Genomic DNA, 21,578 nt, shown 5'->3' on the forward strand with positions numbered 1-21,578 from the left:
AGTGAAAGTAAAATATTTTTTTAGTCAGTCCTGTGGGTCAAAAATACCCTGCATATGGAGGACTGTTTCCAAAACTGTGAGCATTCAGACCTTGGTCTCTGCTATAACCTTGCCATTATTTCTGACTTGAACTCTTGAAGATAGTAAAAGATGATAAATTCATGGTGAATAGATATGTGAAGATAACACTGTACCAGACACAGCCACAGTGGGAGTGACACTGTGTCAGAGACACCACAGTGGGAGTAACATTGTAAACCAGACATGCACATAATGGTAGTGACAATGTACACACACAGTGGGAGTTTCACTGTATCAGACACACACACAATGGGAGTGACTCTGCTCCAGACACACCCACAATGGGAGTCACACCGGTATCTTGTTGGTTACATTTCAGGCTACACACCGGACTGAGGGCAGTTCTGAAACTTGGATACAGGTTTGACACAGATCCCATTTCCCATAAGAGCTGGAAGCTAATTTACAAATACACCCCTATTAAAAATCATTTAGCCTTTGATTAAGAAATTGGCTAGAACAAAAACCAAGAGACAGTGTTTCTCCAGGATCAGGTTTGAAAGCCAGTTTTTCAGGTGGTCTACTGTAGCAGTTTCACTCCAATCCATTGCAAGGCTTTGCTCCAGATAATCCATAATAGTCTTCAATTAAGCAAAAATTCACATAAGCAAACTGTAAAATAAGCAACTGTAGTTTCATATGTTTAAAAAAAGTCAGTTGTAAGCTGCTTTCTGTTTCCTGAATTTTGTTTACCCTATACAATACGATAATGAAGAGGTTAGAGTAGGGAGTTATAAAGGCAAAAATAAGTTTTTTTCACATAGAAAAGTGAAGCATAAAGAAGGAAAAGTTTTTGACAATAGTGCTGCACAGATGAGCCTGCGTTCTTCTAATCCTATGCAGCCTGCGAGTGACTGGGATTGGATCCCAGCAGGGGCAGTATGGGCTTGCTTGTCATGTTGGTGCCATGACTCAGATTTCTCAGGCTGATGTCTGAGCATTAGGATTTTGAAGTCGACATGAAACCTGATAGGAAGCCAGTGCAAGGAATCCAGGATAGGAGTAACGACATCACTTCCACCAGATGTGGTCAGGATTCTGGCTGCTAAATTCTGGACATACTGTAGTTTGTTCAGTGTGGCTTTAGATGACCCAGCTTGTAGAGCATTAAAGTATTAAATTTGGGAAAAGACAAAAGCATTGACCAGCTTATCAACAACAACAACAACCTAAGACTTAGTTTGGCAGTATTTCTGAGGTAGAACAAAGATGTTTGACAACATTTTCACATGTGGGTCAAATGTCAAGCCTGAATCAAATATCAGTTCTTCAGTTTTGACTGACTCTCAAGTAAAGTACCATCCACAGATAGGGTTACTTCATTGGCTTAACATAGTTGATGGTGTGTGCTGTGGTAAGCATAACTTCAATCTTAGTTATCCTACAATCTGAATACAATTACATGTTGGTCAGCAAAATTGCAGTTGTGATTGTGCTGGAAATGCTGAAAATACTGTTTGTAAAATTTGACAGCCTTGCAGGCACCTAAGAGTCTTCCATAAACAAAAAATTCTACACCAAGCTTATGTCTGTGAGCTGTTTATTATCTCACCTGAACATCTAAAGAGAGTGGACAAAGGGACAGACGCAGAACCAGTTAAATACCAGCTCTTTTGAAGAAGGATTTGATCTAGATTTGAAAGCGCTTATGGATGGTGACTCTCTGATATCCTTAAGGACAGAATTCCAGTGCTTTGGCGTGTAGCAGGAGAAGGCCTTGTCACCCATAGAGTGTAGACGGGCTTGGGAGACAGACAGGAGACCAGAATTAGAAGAATGAAGGTTTCGCCATGTGGTTACAGTCTCCCGAAGTGACTTCCTGCCTTGTTCTCATAGCATCATTCCTGACAGGACCTTGCTTCTCGAAACAGCCTGACCTAGACGGTTTGCAAACATGCATCAGAAGCAGTGAATGATACTGTAAGCTTCCAGTGGCAACTGTCAGTCACTCCCAGTTATTGGGATTATGGATGACATAATCTTCTTACATAATGTTGTGAAGGATATGCAGTTTGTTACATCTGAGCCAAATGGTACAGGAGCCAAATGAGCCAAATGGTACAGGAAAGGCTTAGATGTAGGATGACTATATAAGATCTCTGTTCATGCTCAGGCATACTGCTCTGTGTGTCATAACTGTATTTCCAATGAGGTGCTTGTGTCAGCACTGTGGATTTGTACTGTAGTAACTGTACTGCTCCGGGTTCATAGCCAGTAGGTCATGCATTCAAATCCCTGCTGGGTCACCGTTGATGACCTTGAGAGGTTCTTCACTTAACTTGCATCAGTAAAATACTCAGTTGCTTTAGTTATAGGTGTCAAACAAATTAATAATACTAGAGTCTCAGTCAGAGCAGGGCTTGTCAAGAGTAATATGCTGCCACCTAGAGGCAGTTATAGTTTTGTTCCATCATTCCCATCTGTGTTTTTAAAACTTGCTAACACCCTGTACATAATAAAAACTCAAGTGGCCCTTGTAGTGTGCTAGTGTACGTTCTATTTTGATATTATTTTTCCCCCTTATTAGCAGTTTTTTACTCATTCATTTCATATTTTATGTTTAGCTTATATCAATAGCTATAACACACTGCAACTCCCACCTGGCAATCCACTAAAGCACAACAGGTGTGAGCCTGGCCAGTACCCGAATGGGAGACCTGCTGGGAAAGCTAAGGTTGCTGCTGGAAGAGGTGTCAATTGCACCACCTCACAGTGCTCACCCTGCAGTCTGCATGGGTACTAATTCTCCAGTATGGTGATGGGGACACTACAGTGTAAAAATGGCGCCATCCTTTGGATGAGACATTAAACTGAGGTCCTGACACTCAATGGTCATTAAAAATCCCAGAAATCACATTTCTCTAAAAAAGTAAGGGTGTTACCCCAGTGTCCTGCCTTAATTTATCCCCTGATCTTTCCTGATCATGGCCTCCTAATCATCCCCATCTCTGAACTGGCTTCATCACTCTGTTCTCCTCCCCACTAAGAAGTGTGCTACAGTATGTACTATAGAGTGTACTGGTTGCACTCTGGCTGCTGTCGCATCATCCAGGTGGGTGTTGCACTTTGGTGGTGGTGAAGAGGAGTCCCCATTACCTGTACCTAACCTTTATTACGGTTTAAAGCACACACATTTTTACCTACTGTATAAATTCACCATACGCATACTGTACCGCAGGTAAAAATAATGCAGTAATGAAGGATCCAACAGAAGTATAAATTATCAGCAAGAACAGTGTGTACCATTACCTCACAGCTCCATGGCTCTGAAATCTGTCTGTGCGGAGTCTGCATGGTATTCTTGTGTCTGCATGAGTATGAGACTTACTGTGTATTGTGATTTCAGCCCCCCCCCCCCCCCAATAAGATGCACGTTAGGATTTATTCACTAGTCTTAATTTTCACTGGGGCGGCCCAAGTTCATTTAATGTACTGTATGGGTCGGAGGGGGTTGGAGGGGCTGGTGTTCCCAGTACAGCAAGTGCTGTACTTGGAACCAGACAACAATAGAACAAAATGAGAATGATAGTCTGAATGGTTTCTCATTTGGGATGTTTGTGATGTTCTATTGTACAATGAGTTTAAAATTTAAGATGTTGTTCTTAGACGTGACCACTAGATGGAGCCCTGTGTCTTTAGTGAATTTTTATTTATACCGTACAGTACAGTGTTTTGAAGAGCCCAAGGCATTTAGCTACACGTTCACTGCTTAAACCCTGCATCGCTTTTATCTATTAAACAAGTATTAACTAAGCACCATTATTAAGACCCTTCTCAGACATCTGATACAAATAAAAGAAGGACTTTTCCTTCTTAAACTAACATATCATTTTCTCATCTACCAATCTGAAGTAACCATAAATTACACACAAACCTTCAGACATGTATGTCCTTGGAAGCATATCAGAGTAATAAAGCCCAGTGATCCCTCTGGTCTAATGAAGACCAGAACTTTTCTTTATAGTACACAAGCCAAAAACAGCTCAGCTCCTAGCCGAGGAACAACAACCACAAATAAGAATGTTAGAAAAGTGAGAAACAAGAGGCCGTTTGCTGACCACAACTGCACACAATATTCCAAATGTGCTCTTACTAGTGCCTTATGTACTTTAACAAAAGCCTGAGAAATCTGAGTCATGGCACCAACATGACAAACACAGCTCTCCCTCCCTGCTGGGATCCGATCCCAGTCTCTCGCAGGCTGCACAGGATTAGAAGAACGCAGGCTCATCTGTGCAGCACTATAGCCAAAAACTTTTCCTTCTTTATGTTTCACTTTTCCAAGTGGAAATTGCTTTTTTAATAGCTTCTTTTTGCCTTTATAATTCCCTGCTCTAACCTCTTCATTATCGTAAACAAAATTTAGGAAACAGAAGGCAGCTTACAACTGACTTTATATACTGTACATATGAAACAACAGTTGCATATTTTACAGTTTGCTTATGTACTTTTACTTTAAAGCAGTCCTGAGGGAAAGAGGAAAGACTCCAACTCTCTGTTTATGGGCTAGGGAACAGGCAAGCCCTAAGCTATAATTAATCCATATTAATAATTAGGCCTTGTTCTAATCAATCAAGGTTGTTATAACAGTTGTAGCAGAGAACACTAATTTTAGTAAAATGTTAATGGTCATATGGTATAGCGTAACTCTTGATTTTGTGTCTAAGGTGTTAGACTTTTACAGACCAGTGTACTTTTAATATTAATACAGACTGCAGTGCAGGCCCAAGTGAGTATTAGAGTTTTAGAAATGTTGATAAGTTGATCCCAGGGACTAGTTCCGTTACTTGTTTGTTTTAGTAATTAAACATTACATAAGGTAAAACTCGATATGTGTGCCTTTTTTTTAAAGTACTCTATTCCCAGGATTATAACCTTATCCTTATTAACAGGATTGGATCACAACTGCAATATCAAATGCGTGAACTAGAACATCAGTGGGTGGTTATAAGTAAAAAATTGAAATACGAAAAAAGAAAGAGGCTTATTAAACTACATCAGTGGGTACACAAATCCAGAATATTCATGTCTTAAAGAAGGTCATCAAGTTTTTTTTTTCTTTTTTTTTGTAGTCACTTACTATATTTTAACACATGGGTATCAGTGCTGTTGGACCTGTTTAAAATTCCCAGACCAGGTCACTGCTCTGGGTTTCAGCTGTCAAGGGCTCAGAGAGCTGTCTGTGTGGTGGATGGCCAGCAGTCTCAAGCCCTGAAAGGTACCGACAGATTTTAGTCACATTTCCCCAGGTGTATTTCCCATATGCCTGGGCTGAGATGCCTGTGCCTCAGGCAATGCACCTGCATTTTACTCAAATGTCTTATCCAGCTTCTCTAGTAGGACACAGACCGGGCAGCATGTTGAGTGAACTCAGGCACATCAGGAAGGAGAAAACAGAAAACTGCATAGTGTAGTTTTTTGGGGTTCCCACATGACAAATCATTCCTGTTGTTTTGTCTCTAGATTTCATTATACTGTACGTGTCTTTTGTTTCTTCTCCTTTAGCTGTCTGTTTGCAGTCATTAAAAGTTTTCTTGTTCCAGCTCAGTGCTCGCTCTCTTATTGAGTTTGTTTCTTTACTGATGCTGAGAGAATCTGGGCTCCTTCTCTCTCTAGAGCACCTCGGTCTTCCATCTGTTCCATTTTTCTAATCACACTGCTATGGATAAACTCTTGCACATGCCTTTCCAGGCTCTATTATTTTGTTTTTCAGGTTAATAATCATGCTGCAGTTGATGTTTCAATTTTTACTTAATTTCATTACCCTCCATTGATGTGATGTGTGTGAGTTTGTGAATGATTTGGCAATTTGTGGAAATCAGGTCTATTCATAATACGGTATATTACAGATTCATTATAAGAAAAAGATAAAACCTTGGTTACAAATGTGAGGCATTTTGCCCATTTTATCCACTTAGTAGTTCAGAATTAATCGATCCAAGAAGCTTGTCCAGTCATTTTTTGAAAGAACCCAGAGTGTCAGCTTTTACAACATTGCTTGTTCCATACTCCCGCCATCCTTTGTGTAAAGACACCCTGTAAAGACTCTGTTCTCAGTTTTGTTCTCAGTCTCTGTTCTCAGATGTACTTCCTTATCAAGTAGTTTCCTCTTGTATCCTCTGGCTTGTGTTTCACTGTAATTCTGAGGAATTCCACCATGTTGACTTTGACAAGGTCCTTGAGGTGTTGTCACACATCAACTCCTCCATCACAGAGTCCCTGGACCCCCTGCAGTTCGCCTACCAGAACAACAGATCAGTGGATGATGCTGTCTCCCTGGCTCTGCATACAGCCTTGGAACACCTGGACACTAAAAACTCGTATGTGAGAATGCTGTTTGTGGACTACAGTTCAGCATTCAATTCCATCATACCCAGTCAACTGGTGACAAAGCTCAGGGGATTAGGTCTGTGCAACTCTGTCTGCAACTGGCTGCTGGACTTTCTTATCGAGAGACCACAGGTGGTGCGGATAGGCAATTAAACATCAACACCACTCACCCTGAGCACTGGAACCCCACAAGGCTGCTGTGTGAGTCCAAGGTTGTACTCCCTATTTACTCACGACTGCACAGCAAGACACAGCAACAACCGCATCATTAAGTTTGCCGATGACAACACTATAATGGGACTGATCAGTGATGATGACGAGTCCACTTACAGGGATGAAGTTGTACAGCTGCTTAGGTGGTGTCATAGCAATAACCTGGACTTGAACATAAAGAAAACGAAAGAGCTAATAGTGGACTTTCGGAGACACAGCCCACACACTCACAGCCCACTCAGTATTGATGGAACGGAAGTAGAAACAGTCACCAGCTTTAGGTTTTTGGGAATTCACATCTCTAAAGATCTAACCTGTACTGTGAACACTGACTCTATCATGAAGAAGGCTCAGCAGCTCCTTTATTTCTTGAGGTGCCTCAAGCGATGGGGGATGCCAATACATGTGTTGGTGAACTTCTACCGCTGCACTATCGAGAGCGTCCTCACCAACGGGATCACCGTGTGGTATGGCAAAGAAAGAAAGGCACTGCAGAGAATGGTCAATATGGCCCAGAAGATCATCAGCTGCAGTCTCACCGAGATTAAACAGCTCTATGAGCGGCCATCACAGAGGACAGTCACCACCCCGGGCATGAGCTCTTCACCCCAATGCCCTCAGGCAAGAGATATAAGAGCATACGGACACTTACCACTAGATTCTTCAATAGCTTCTATCCACAAGCAGTGAGACTGGTAAACACATTTAGCCATCCCCCTCGGACCACACCTACACCATCACCATCTACCTCATTGTAATTTATTTATTGTACGTCTCCAGTCATTGTTTACATGTCTGTATTGTTTACATTCAAACTGTCTGCATGTTTACTTGCACATTGTCTATTGTTTGTTTGTACATTGTCTTGATGCACTGTTTGCACTTTGTTTTGTTTTTAACACTTGTTTTACAATCGGGAGACTTTCTGTAAGTAAGAATTCCATTGTACCAGTACCGGTTACATATGGCAATAAAGTTCAAGTTCAAGTTCAAGTTCAAGGATTTTGAATCTGTGTATCAATTCCGTATCAGAGTAGGACATTCTCTTAAGCTCCAAAATGTATCTGGTTGCATTTCTTTGGACTGACTCCAAAGCAGCAATATCTTCTATAACATAGCGACCAAACTTCCTTACTATATTCTAAACGAGATCTTATTATTGCATTATACAATTTTAACATGACATTGATTTAAAGTCTGTGTTTTCAGGGCACACACAGACACAAACACGCACAGACTCAAACCAGGGCCAATTTACAGAAGTCATTTAGCCTGCCAGTATGTCTTTAGACTGTGGGAGGAAACTGGAGCACCTTCTGGAAACCCATGTGAACAGACTGCATACAGACAGCACCCAGGACCCAGGGTCCCAGCAATGCTAACCACTGTGCTACCTTGCCACCCTGATTATCATTAAAACAAAGAAGATGCTTTATTTTTGTAACTAATGCAGTGTTAACACCTCCTTTACAAGCTATTCCAGATTGAGGAGCATGGAGATCAGAGTGCACCTCTAGTATCCATCGTCTTTCCTAGAGTGTTTGTGTCATGTTGTCAGTCTCTCAGATCCCAGCATGGTCTTCACAAATGCCTCGTCAAGGGCTTGCAGTGGGAGTGCAGTGAGGTTCGATTTTCCGTCTCATAGATGTTTTGAAGTCTTCTCTGTTTTATATCTGAGTGCCAACATCAGCTCTGTGGCAAAACAGAGACTAGAAGCAGCCTCCTGCTTGTTCTGTGTTGGTTTCTGTGGAGCTTTTAATAGTACCAGACCCCAGGTGTCTTGTTGTAACTGTCTGTACACACGGTGTGATTTCTTCCATGAACTTCAGATTTAGGGGAAGATGCTTATTAGCTCATAATGTAACATAAGGCGTATTTCTCTAAGAACGTAGAGCGACACCTTTCACAGTTAGTAGGCGTGCACAGGCCTCAATAACCTTCAGTTTAATGAGTAGGAAACATGAATCCTTAACAGAGAGCACTTAAAATCTGCAAATGAAGAGTTCAAAAGGTCAGGAAATGTTCTCATTCCTCTCTGTGTGCTGTATAGCCACTGCCTTAGGCAGCACTGCTTTCTTTATGCAGCATGTCAAACATTTGTGCTTCAGTCCAAGAGACGACTCACTCAACTGTTATCTGTTATTTTCTACTGCTATAAGACTGCTCAGGGGAATTATGGTGGTTCTGTGGCCTTGCAGAGGAGTGTGGAACACACGTTAAAACCATCTCAACTGAGCTGAATGCCTTTTATTTGCTTCCACTCACAGGCCACTGTGTGTGCTGCCGCATTAATTATGTACAATTAAATAAGTTTGATTTTAAAGGCCTATTTGTGCTACGGTACCTCTGTCAAACAGTCTAATCCACTCATTTACTGTACCTCAATCACATTCCTCACTCTCCACTTAATGGATCCCAGGAGGATATTATATTCATTAATTCTGTAATGTGAATTAATATTACTTTACATGCTTGTAGTTTTGTCCACTTCATTTTAACTAAAGGAAAAGGAGGAGTTTTGTGCTATACAGTAACTGCGAGAATCCACTGCACTGCTGTCTTTATTAGGGATGCTATTTTGATCACAGATGCCAGAGCAAGGCATTGATGAAAAGGTAATCAAAGCAAAGTTATGGAATTTTTCAGAGCCCTCTCCTAGACAGCACAGAACACTAATCAAAGCCTGTGTGTCCCTGGAGAAGCTTCAGCTTGCCTTGCTGGCAGGCTTTGAGCTCATGGGAGAATTGCAGTGACAAGCTGTGTGCGCTCATCAGGGGCTCTGTCTTTGCCACACAGGTACAATAGACCTCCCCCTCCCCTCTACAGGGCAGCACCCTGCAATAAATCCATTAGAGATATGTACAGTTTCTGTAGACATGATAAAGGAGTAGGTTGAAATTTATCTGATTTTAACAGTACTTCCTATAAGTCAAACTGCAGAGCCAAAGATAATAAGAAGGCTTTTTCTCTGGTTGAAGGTGTGATATTGTATGGATTCAGTATAGTACGTTGTTTGTATATGGATTTTATTTTTACATTGTAAATACATGGACTTATACAGCTTCTATGTTTTATTTCTAAGGTGTGCTAATTTAGTACTCCTATAATATCCTAATAACATAACATAAAATATGACTAAAATCATAAAGATAGAATCCTGATAAAATACAGGGTTATGCTTTTAATTTATTGATTCTTAATAACATAGTTATGAGCTGTCAAAAATGTCAGGTGCATTGCTAATGAATTAGATGTTTTCTCTCATGGCTCACTTAGTGAACCTCTGTTCTTCCCTGTTTGCACCTTGACAGTTTTGTGCTAGTTAGTGTTAGGCTAAGAGCTTAACACGGGAACAGCTCATTTACAAAGTGGTCTGTTTTCTGTCTGAAATCCAGTTAGTCCATTCTGAAGATTCTGTATGAGCTGAATTTCATTTGGATTTGTACACAGGGTGTTTGATTCAGAGTGCTTTTCCAAGAAATGCGATTTTCAGTCCTTTATTGTAAAAGTGTCAAGGCCAAATTGTGCGGCCTGCCTTGGTTTTGCTCTGCCACTAGAATAGCCTGTCTGCACTGAGGTAACCAAGGGCTGTGGAGCTCATGCATTTGACAAAAGAACCTTAGACCTAGTGGCATGGTTTTATCAAGCCTCCCAGGGGACCAAATCCTTCAAGAAGGTGAAGGGAGAAAAAGTATAAGGATTTTTCCTTTTTTTCTGAGCAATTCCCTTAATCTTTTACATGGTGTGCTATATGTACAGTATGTGCACTGGAGCTACACAGGTTTTAAAACACAAATTCTACAAACCTCTGACACTGTAAATAAAAATGAATGCTTCTGAATTTGTTTAATGTCCTCTCATACACAGTTCAGAGGTCTGATGGGATTTTCATTCTATGTTCTTGTCCAGATTATCCTTATAAACATGCTAACACTACTGGATCTCCAGGAAGGATACAAATATGTCATTGCTTCTTTTGTTTCTTACTTTTACTATGGTAGATGATGGCAAACACAAAAAGAAGCAGACTACAGAACAAAGTCAGAGTACAAATGCATACAATCAAGGAAAGGTAATGGTAAGACAGTCAAGGAAATCAAATGAACATGAACCTCCTTAGTCCATCTGGTCCTAGACCAGATATAAGTATTCAAATCCTCAAAGGCACTGACAAAGTCAGCCCAGCGAATTTCTTCAGAGTGGTCAATGAAACACAAATCATAGTTCACAAGTGGAAATTGTGGAAGTGCATTTATAACTGAGAACAGGAAGCACTTTGTTACACAAATGGATGTTGGGAGTTTGGAACTAGCTATCTATCCAGGTCATTGAAGCCGATATTTTGCTTCTTTCAAGAAATGGAAGGATGAGTTTATCCATTCAATTAACTACTAACTACCAAACAGTCCAGAAGGTCTGAACTTCTCCTCGCGTTTGTAGTTAGTTCCTTAGTTCCTTATTGAACCTCCTGTTCCTGTGTTCTTAAGCAGAAAGAAAGCGAGTGCGGGTGATAAGCATGGAACATGGAAGCAGAACTAAGCAGTAGCACTTTCTGGAAGACTGTCCAGCACTACAAAGCCACACACAAGTTTCTTGTGTGACGTTTCTTTCGCATAACTCAGCCAAGGGAAACACAAAGCTGCACACAAATCCTAAGCGGAATGATATTGGGAATTTCTGGATCACACCGCTGTCATCGTTCTTTTCATGGTTTACAAGGCGGGGAAGGTGAGAGGTGTGGGCGGGGAACTCACTGCTGTTCTCACAGCCTTTCACTGCAGCATGTGAAGAAAACAACTGGATTGAAAACTGCTGACGTCTATTTTAATTTAGGAATTGACGATCAGTCTCTCTTAAGGTTTGCAGACTGTTTTTTACCAACTATAAATGTACACAATTTACAGCTAACTTGTTGAATAATTTGCCCTCTTCAAAGTCATTTTAACTGAAAACACATATCAGGTATTTAGAAAAAGAACATTACATTACTGAATTTGATGATACCGCCCTATATAAACGAATGAAATGAGATGCCAGTATATCATGATCACAAATTAAAAACAATTTGACATTTTAATTCACGCATCGTCTTCTTTAATCACTAGAACAGTGTAAGTGTGAATCATGTGTTGCATTGATTTGATGGACTAATTTCTACGCAAGGCAGCATTACCTATCTGGCCTAATGAGGTTCGCCCTTAATTCACCTGATGCAGTTTCTCACTCATCTCCCTCATCTACTGTGCATTAGGGCTACTCTTCAGTGTGGGATGAACTGGGTTCCGTATGCAGTATATGAAGCAATTATTTCGTTACTTACAGTACATTACAAGGTTAATCTTCACTGTTGTTTTTATTACTGCAGTGTAGGAAGTAAATGGGTTGTGTGAGAATTCTATACAGATATTAATATTTACACATCCCTCTTTTTGCTTGCAAATGTGAGTTTGTCAAATCACACAGTGATTTTGGCTGTGATGTGTGAATACATTGCATGGTGCCCCCATTTATCTTTTCTCCAACACTCAATTGTTTCTGTGTGTAATGGAGCATTGCTCCATTCAAGGCATAGTCCTACCTTGTAGTTTATACCAGAAGTTCCCAGTCCTGGAGGTTGTTGTTCCAGTCCAGCTCTCAATCACACAATTAAAGCCTTGATTGACTTAACAATTGGATTAAATTGAACTGTTTGATTCTTACCAGCTCTGAAAAATGTTGGATGTTCCTTTTTGTCTGTTGCATTTCATAAGCAAAATAAAAGCCCCAAACTTTTGAGTAGAAGACAAACTTGCAAATACATATTCCAATCAAGTTTGAGTAAGGTAAATTAGATTTGGCTGAAATGCAAAACCAGCAGGTGTGTGAGCCTGCCAGACCAGGACTGGGAACCCCTGAGGTGAAACATCCTGTCTCCAGGCTTTAGGATAGTTGTTTTTAATCCTGGTCCTGAACAACCCTGGTGTCTGTTGGGTTTTTTATTTCAAATGGGGACATAATCCTGTACATATTGGTGCTTGTAACTAATCTGTTTTTTGGTTTAACCTTTTCTAAACATGGTTAACGAAGGACATGTCCTACAACTGTATTACAAAGAATCTTAAACAGCATCTATTGTCTTTAATGATTGAATCCCAGCAGGTGTGTGGGCCTCCAGGACCCCGGCACTGTGCTCCAGGATAGTGACAGACCCACTCTGACAAGATTTCTCTAGGGATCTAATCCAAAAAAAAAACCCATATGGAAAAACATTGGTCAATATCCGACGTTTTACTGCAGAGTCTAAAAATAGAAGGGCATCCTCGCCCCCAGACTGCTGCCAAAACCCAACCACGAAATAAAGCAACACCTCTTTTAAAACATGAATTAGCCCCTTGTGAGAATGTGTGACTATCCACCATCAATAATTTGATTCACTACCACCCAGTGTGTCTATTTATAAGTGACAAGGGCCTTTGGCAGCCTCTAGTGGCAGGTTGGCTGCTACTGCAGTCCCTTCCAAAATTCGCTTGCACAGCTCTTAGGATCACAAGGTCACAAAGAAAAATGTTGAAAGCAATGTTTATCAAAGTCAATAGTTTACACTGAAATATTCATCCTTCACACTAAGTCTTTGCAGTATGTTACCCTCTCTGTAGTGAACTGCATCCAGAGAATGAGGCGCACGCCCCCGCTGGACGAGCTGCAGCCGCCCCCCTACCAGGACGAGGATGGCTCTCCGCGCATGTCCTGTACACCCTCCGACCTGGGGGACGCCAAGTGTGAGCTGTCCCACTGCAGCGACAGCCCCCGCCACTCCTACAGCAAGTGCCCCAGCGAGGGCAGTGCCGGCCACGAGACGGAGAGCTACCTCAACAAGGGCTACGAGGAAGATGTGCCCAGCGACAGCACCGCCGTGCTGAGCCCTGAGGTGAGACCGGAGACCTGCGGGTGACACACCCTGCACAGGCTCGTGAGCTACTCCAGCGAGACACTAGAACATCAGGAAATTAGAAAGGTGTGGCATTACGCGGGGGCGTGTTCAGTGTGGAGGCGGACCCCTGGATGAAGGCTTTAGTTGCCACAGCTGACCTGGCTGATTAAGGACGAGCCACAGCTGTGAAGGCTCTTTAAAAACACTCTGAGCACCCCCTGAAGGAGAGGAACGTCCACCGGCAGTCCTTGAGGGGATTGCACCCGAGCGTAAAGCCCTCGTTTTTCTTTTGCTGTGCATCTCCACCAGGAAAATTTGGCCCTTTTTCACACGTTGAGTTTTTATTCCGTTTTGACCTTCTGCTCCCTGCTCTTCTGGTTACCGCTGTGCTAAGTGGTTCCTTTTCCCAGACTGAACCCCGTTAGACGGGGTAAGTCTAGCCCGGATGGCAGGGTGCACAGCTGTGCATTTTTCTTTTTCCCTTTTTGTTCTCGTTTGTTCTCCTTTTTTGTGTTATTTTCAGTTTTCACTAACCCCACACCAGTGCCTCCGTCCCTCAATTGGGGCGTCAACCTTTAACGGTGTTTGCCGCGGCTCCTCCCACTCCCACATTACAGAGGGTATAAATGATAGGAGGCCATTCGACTCCTTTAGCTCACTTGGTAGATCATCGATCCAAGGATCTAGTCCAGTCTTCTCTTGAAAGAAGCCAGGGTATCGGGTTCAACAATGGGGGGCAGCTTGTTCCCATACAACTCCCATAACCCTTTGCATAAAGAAGAGCCTCCTGTCCTGCCTGGAGTACCTTGTCTAGCTGTTTCTTGAAAGAAGCCAGGTTCGACAACGTGGCTAAGCAGCTTGCTCACCTCTCCCAGCGCTCTTTGTGTAAAAAGATACCTCCTGTCCTGACTGAAGGATCTCTTCAAGCTACTTGTTTAATGCATGAATGGTGGAGAGAGGAAGTGAGAGGCATTACAGGAGGTTTAATCCTTTCAAAGGTTAGTACATGTGACTATAGTAACATCTTTGATCCACTCTGCTCTGACGTGTTTCCTGAAACAATCGGCCAGGATTCTAATATAATTATAAGTATGATGATTATTGTGGAAGAGAGGAAAATAAAGTTTCCTCACAGATAAATATTACAATATGAAATAAATTGTAGTGCTGTACATTGCAAAATAGTTGTATTAAGAAATGTGTTTTGGAGACTGGAGTAAGGCAAAACCAGAAGAAATTAGGATAACAAAGAAAAAAGCAGTGTTTAGTCTGTACTGAACACAACTCTGTATTCACAGCTTTCCTTTTTCCTTTTCTTCGAGCACCATCACTTTATGTCTCTGCTGACTGATCCTATGCTACTGCCTTAGGTTTAGTTCAACAGCCTAACTGTAGCTGATTGGGAGTCCCTGGGCTGTTCCTGTCCCTAAGATTCAGGAAGCTCATTCTAAAGCATGTGGCATGCTGCTTAAAATAGACACCTTGGTGTTGTACTGAGCAGAGGAACCTCTTGTGTACATTTGTGTATTGCTGTATGGGCGGTTTATTGCATCGAGAAGAGATTTGAGTCCAAGTTTGGTCCTGACAGGCTCTCAGGTGTGCTCTAGTCTGAGCAGTTCCTGCGCTTATGAGACAAACACCCCTTGAAGCCCAAGTTTTCCAGTCCCAGCCTGTGCTGTTCTTCTCCTCCAGGACATGTCTGCCCGTGGCTCAGCAGCACAGCTTCCGAAGCCCTACGAGCCCGAGCCCGTGGCGAAGTACGGCACTCTGGACGTGGTATTTGACTACGACTCCGAGGAGCAGAGGCTGCTGGTCACGGTGACGGCCGTGACAGACATCCCCGCGCTCAAGCGGACCGGGAACATCTCTTGGCAGGTCCACCTGGTCCTGCTGCCCCAGAGGAAACAGAGGGCCAAGACTGGCATCCAGAAAGGGCCCTGTCCCGTTTTCACAGAGACCTTCAAGTTCACCCGAATCGAGTCGGAGATGATCGGGAACTACGCGGTACGCTTCCGGCTGTATAGTGTGCGGCGCATGAAGAGAGAAAAAGTGCTGGGGGAGAAGGTGTTCTACCTCACCAAGCTCAACCTGCAGGGCAAGATGTCTGTTCCTGTCACACTGGAGCCCTGCTGCAGCCTCACAGTGAGTACCATGGCAGGGCCGCACAGCCTGCTGGTGGATCAAAAGAACAAACCGTACAGGTCTCTGGAGCAGGTTCTCTGAGATGTCCTTTGATTTAATTTCCTCTTTGAAAAAGAAAACTGTAAGCTATAAATCAAACCTCAAATCCCACTTAATCACACAGATTTATGAGACGTTACTCAGTGACCCATTGAGAACTGACAGTCATAAGGAAATGAGGCATGGAAAGGTTCATTTTTGTTCTTTACATTTGCTGAGATTTGGATAGATTGACAAGAGCATCTGTGGCTTGTGCCGTGTGGTTTTAGCAAGGTCTTGCTGATGCCTTTACATGAAGAAGAAAAAGAGGGCATGCCTTTAAAAGTTTTGACTAAAGAACAGGAAAATAGATGATTGGTTCTGCTCTAGACACAATAATTACATACTGACGTCCAAAGGAAAATATGTCTGGTATTTGGCATGTAACTAGGAGCTGTATGTTTGGCACAAACCTGATTAAACCTTGGCCTCAAGGTTTAAAGTTTTGGTCTTATTACTGAGACCAAGTTACAGGGTACCACTTTCAAAGTACCTTTTATTGGAATGGTAAAGTGGAAGTATAGTATATGAGGCATGGCACGTTTAGCAACAGCAGCTTGAAAGAAGGGAATGTAGAGTTAAAAGGTTAAAAAGAACTGTTATGCCAGGGTGAACCAATCATGTAATGTTTCATTAAGAGTTTTGTGATCTGACCTGAGCCATGGCCCTGTGATCACTCCTGGTTTGGTAATTTGGCAATGTGATATTGACAGGTTTTTTTTTTTGTAGATTTTCCTAAGCGCACACCCTCATCCGCTTACAGTATGACAAAAAAAGACAAATCAGAGCGCTTGGCAGCTGTACTTGATGGAATTTCAAGAAACAATAAAAACTGGGTGAATCCGCGTTCGGTTCGCAGAGGGTACGGTGCGAGTAGTGGGCGTGTCTGTGTGCCAGCAGGGCTGCGACTCTCAAATGAGCATCTCCGAGATGTCCTGCAGCGAGACTGCCTCGTCTTTCCAGTCCGCGGGCCAGGGCTCCATGCCGGAGATCTTGGTGGGACTCATCTACAATGCCACCACTGGGCGGCTCTCTGTGGAAGTCATCAAGGGCAGCCACTTCAAGAACCTGGCAGCCAACAGACCACCCAGTAAGTACCTTTCGAAGTGTTTATTAAACATCTCTCTGCCGACGTGTCAAACGATAACACAGCCACCCACCTGCAGGAAAAGTCATTAGTGTTTTCCCTTTTACCTTTTGAGGCAAGGCAAAGCCTATTGGAAACTCCAGTGTCAATAGAAAGACATGCCATTTTCACTTTGTCCTTCTTTTTTCCTTTTTACAGATCCCAGTATGATCACTGTGTAAATTCTAGACTTAAATGGAATGATCTTGAAGTGGCTGGTTTTTGCAGAAAAGCCCTAACGAACAGTGCACATTTATTGGAATTACAACTGCAGCACACTTTCTTCCAGTATTGTGTGTTCGGCTTCCAGTTAAGATGGTTTTGTTTTTGTTTTTTCATTTTCACAGATTAAAATAGATTCAGTAGACAAAATGTGAATGGCATCCAAAATTGTGCAATGCTATAAGTCCTCTTTATTAACACGTTAAAATGACTTTCAGTGACATTATAGAGAGAGTTTGCCGAGTAGAGGGTAGAAAATGGCTCTTTTGGGTTTGCCCTGCTGAGATTTTTCTTTAGTCTGGATTTTAAATCACTCAAACCAAATTGTTAGTGTTCTTGTTCAATTTTATATAATTAACAGCAAACCAAAAAAATATATACACCTGTGTCCATGTTTCCCTGTAGTGTGATCTATCAAGCAATCAATCATTTAGACCAGTAAACCTAACATGAATCCTTTTTTTTTGCTTCACTACTGTGTCACATTTTCACTGTACAGTCAAATTCATTGTACTCTGTGATAGACCACAGACATTTCAACTTGTATATATTCAGCTAAAGAAATACTGTACAGTAGTAATTTACCCCACACACACTCATAAACTCTCAGACCGTTTTGGTAAATGTCCACATTTAATGTATCATGTCCCTTTTATCATTTTATCATCTTGCTGTGATACACTGTTAGATATTTTATACACCACGGCACATTACAATATATGTATGTCTACATTTTACTCAAAACCTCCATTAGTGTTTTCTGCTATTATATAAAATTTGACTGCTATTAACACAACTTAGTGTGGGTGAGAATAAACCAATCTTGTCATGTTGCAATCGTTAATACAATAATGAGCAGCTACTATGAAGTGTTACAATTGCCAATCAACTCAAGCGGAAAGGTTTTTCTCCTTATTAACATAATTTGTTCTGCTATACACATCCATAACTAAAAGCCTACTTTCATGCAATCAAAGATAGATGTATCAGTATTAGCTGTTAGAGTTGAACACAATAGCTGAAATTTGGGTTGAGCAATGTCACAGAATTTCTATTCTGTTTCTGCACAAAGAAAAAAATATAATGACTTTTGCACAGCAGTTTAGAAAATATACTGAGCATTGAAAGAAAGTTATCACTCTGTTATACATGTATATATTTTAAACAATAAAGTTTACAGATTTTGGATTATGTTTGGCATTATATTCATTAATTGATCTTTCATATGTGGCCTTGATACTCTCCAGTGACTGGCTGTTGCATAAGCACTAAATCACCTCGTTAGTGACCACAAGTGATGAGGTGAAAATCAAGCCTGGTGAAAATAAAGAAAAATACATACTGTAATACACCCTGCTTAACAAACGGCATTTGGGGGCATTTTTGTTTCTAGATTTTTATATTTATTTTGGTTATATGTGACACATTTCTTATGATGTTCATTATAAGAAAAATGTGTATATTTTATAAAAGTACATTTTCTTAAATGGAAGGTGCTTTATTAAAACTTGCTAAATACTGGATATGCATAGAGTATACTCTACTAACAGACACACATTCTTTTTCAGTATATCAAGCGTAGTTTTTTTACCTTTATATTTTAAGACACATTTTTAAATCTTGCTTCTCAACATAATTGCCATTAGTAATTAATTCAGTTTCTTGAATATATAAATAATTGACCAAAATGTATTATCTCCCTGTATGCAGTAAGTTACAGTATATGAACTTGAACTTTATTGCCATATGTAACCGGTACATGTACTGGTACAATAGAATTCTTACTTACAGAAAGTCTATCGATTGTTAAAAAAAGTGTAAAATGCAAAGTGCAGACAGTGCATCAAGACAATATAAAAACAAACAGTAGACAATGTACAAGTAAGCAAGTAAACAGTTTGAATGTAAACAATGCAGACATGTAAACAATGACTGCAGATGTGCAATAAACAAAATTATTCATGTTGTAGAAGGTGTAGGTTTGGTCCGAGGGGCTTGGCTAAATGTGTACAGTATACAGTATGCCTAAGTGTAGAACATAACCATCCAAATTCTATGAAAAAAAGCCTTTCATCTCCCACAGAAACTACTATATATAGTATATCATTCAACTAAAATCTACAGGGCAGGGAAGCTGTTTTTTTTGTCTATGCCTTCTCATGTTCTATTCATTGGATGAATTTTCAGCGTGATGCAAGGGGAGAAATGCTAAAGTATAGCTAGCTATGTGGGTGTAATGTTAGAGCTACACCCTAATTCCCATCTCTGCGCTGTCATCTCTTCAGTGCCATTGCGTTCAGATCCCCTGTGAGAACCAGACAGGCACTGGGGTTACACTCCCCTTTGGGCCAAGAGTCGGAACCATCATCTTCTCAGCTCTCCCTTCTGTTTTTACCTCATTTTCTCGGACCAGAGCTCTCCATAACGAGCCTCCTCAGAGAATGACACCAGCATTGTGACTTTTGTGATGACTTTGACCTTTTGACCCTGTCTGTTCTCTCCTGTCTCTTTCTTCCACCCCCTTCACCCCCTGCCCCCCCCTCCTCTCTCTCTCGCCTAACTATTGACATCTTGGTCGTTGTTTCTTTTACTGCTTCCCAACCCCTGTTGTCAGATGGGCTGTTCTGTTGTCTAAAACACTTGATAGGTGGACAGGTTTATATAATCCGAGGTGAGTTTCTGCTGGCAGGTCGACGCCTGTACTGGTTCCTTTTTCCCCTATCAATGTTGGACACTGTCTGCCATCCAGAGCTCTGCTCCTCTCCGGGGCTGTCCACACCACCTCCACCTGAGCCTCGTCCGAGTAGGGAATAGCAATCTCTCCTCATGGATGTCGGTGGTAGGGAAACCCACAGACGGGAATATTGTATCCAGATTTGTCTCCTTCAATGGACTGGGGACTGGCTTGAAATGACCAGAGGCAAACACATAAGAGTGTTTACATCAAAAATAATAATAATACAACTTCAAACCTGGGCCCCTTCCATGTCACCTGAGCAAAGGACAAATTATTGCTAAAGGCCGTCAGACAGTGTGTTGAACTGCTGTTTAAAATTGCAGCTGTTGTTTAGTTGAAAAGTGGTTCTGAATTGTTAATCACGTTCATCCGTATAGAAAATCCAACTCCACAAGGAAGATGTATAGACAGAGTTTAGCCACTTCCAGCAAAGATAATTTAATTTGAAAAGGCTATGTCAAGCCCAAATTAGCAACAAAACGCCATACAGTTTACAGTATTTTCTGTTTGACGTCATTAATAAAGATCATTCCTATTCAGAAGATTTAAACACTGTAACCACATTCCTCTTGTGTAATTCAGTCCTTATTCCTTGTTACATCTGTAGGTCCTTTTACAATATTTACATCTGAGTTTTTTCATAAATGTATTTTTAAAAAAATGAAAAGTTTTGCTTAATTTGTTTTCAAGTACCTAAAGTACTAGAGATTGTAATTCTGCACCGCTACTAGTGAACAGCTGTAGTAGAAGCTGAGTTACTCCTTTCAGAACACAGACCACATCCATGAGGAACCTGCTGTTCCAAGTGTGTGTGCTTTGAGCTCTCTCCCAGCATGACTCTGTGCCTCTCCCTACAGTTCGTCTGGCATTCTCCTGGCTCCATCATGGTCCTCCTCGTTGCATCCGCACTGCCTGGGAACCGTGAATGCTCAGTGTTTCTAATGTGTGTCATGGTCTCGCTTTTAGAGCTGCAGAAAGCAGTCTCATGCTTACGAAGTGCTGTAGCTGGCTGTTTGCACAGTAGTTAATGGCTCTGTAGAAACCTCAAGATTCCTGATACTATGAATTCATCTGACACAGAGTAAAAAGCCTGGTTTATTTGAATTTTTTGAAGCGCAACTCATCTAAGTCTCTGTGGCCTTTTAACTTTGCGGACATAAGCCATCTGTCACACAGAGATTACATGTAAACAGTGATATTATTATGTATGTGTATAGTTATAGTATTTTTTTTGCTGTAGAAAGACAGTACCCTTATCATCTTGGGAAAAGTTTTTAGTCAAAATGAAACTGGTAGGATTCACTTCTGAAGGTTTTGTTTTTCAATTGTTAATCTTTGACATGTAACTTAAACCCACATTAACAGGGAGACCACCAAATATGCAAACATACAGTAAGTAATAACGATTAATGTTGAGATTATTTCCTCTGGGGGTCATTTTGAACAAATAGTTTGAAATTTGGTGTTGGGTTACATCAGAGCAAGAAGGCTCAAATAACATTATATTAGTCATTATGTTAGTAAATAATACTAACATAATAAAGGTTACTAATGAGAGGAGGTCATTTTGCCCACCTAGCCCATCTGGTAGTTCATTGATCCAAGGATGTACTATACTAGATATACCAAATATTGGCTACAGAATACTCAGTAGCTTCTTTATTGTGACTTGTAGTGTACTTTCTTGCCACAAACTAAGTATGAAAAGGCTAGTTAGTGTGACTGGGTGTATTCATTTT

General features: G+C 41.3%; 1 protein-coding gene across 4 annotated transcripts in view; it reads left to right on the forward strand.

Annotated features, from left to right (window-relative positions):
• syt14a (synaptotagmin XIVa) overlaps nucleotides 1-21,578 on the forward strand; it is a 106,274-nt gene that overhangs the window by 78,949 nt on the left and 5,747 nt on the right. Inside the window, exons 5-8 of one of the 4 annotated variants that reach the window (XM_015356659.2) lie at nucleotides 13,260-13,531; nucleotides 15,227-15,676; nucleotides 16,652-16,844; nucleotides 19,717-19,773. In XM_015356659.2, coding sequence (XP_015212145.1) covers nucleotides 13,260-13,531; nucleotides 15,227-15,676; nucleotides 16,652-16,844; nucleotides 19,717-19,773 — 972 coding nt within the window. The remainder of the gene's footprint in view (nucleotides 1-13,259; nucleotides 13,532-15,226; nucleotides 15,677-16,651; nucleotides 16,845-19,716; nucleotides 19,774-21,578) is intronic. The other 3 variants (XM_015356666.2, XM_015356673.2, XM_006626342.3) reach the window with 3 other exon arrangements.

Source organism: Lepisosteus oculatus, chromosome 2 (assembly GCF_040954835.1).
Source record: "Lepisosteus oculatus isolate fLepOcu1 chromosome 2, fLepOcu1.hap2, whole genome shotgun sequence".
In the NCBI taxonomy this organism is placed as follows: Eukaryota; Metazoa; Chordata; class Actinopteri; order Semionotiformes; family Lepisosteidae; genus Lepisosteus; species Lepisosteus oculatus.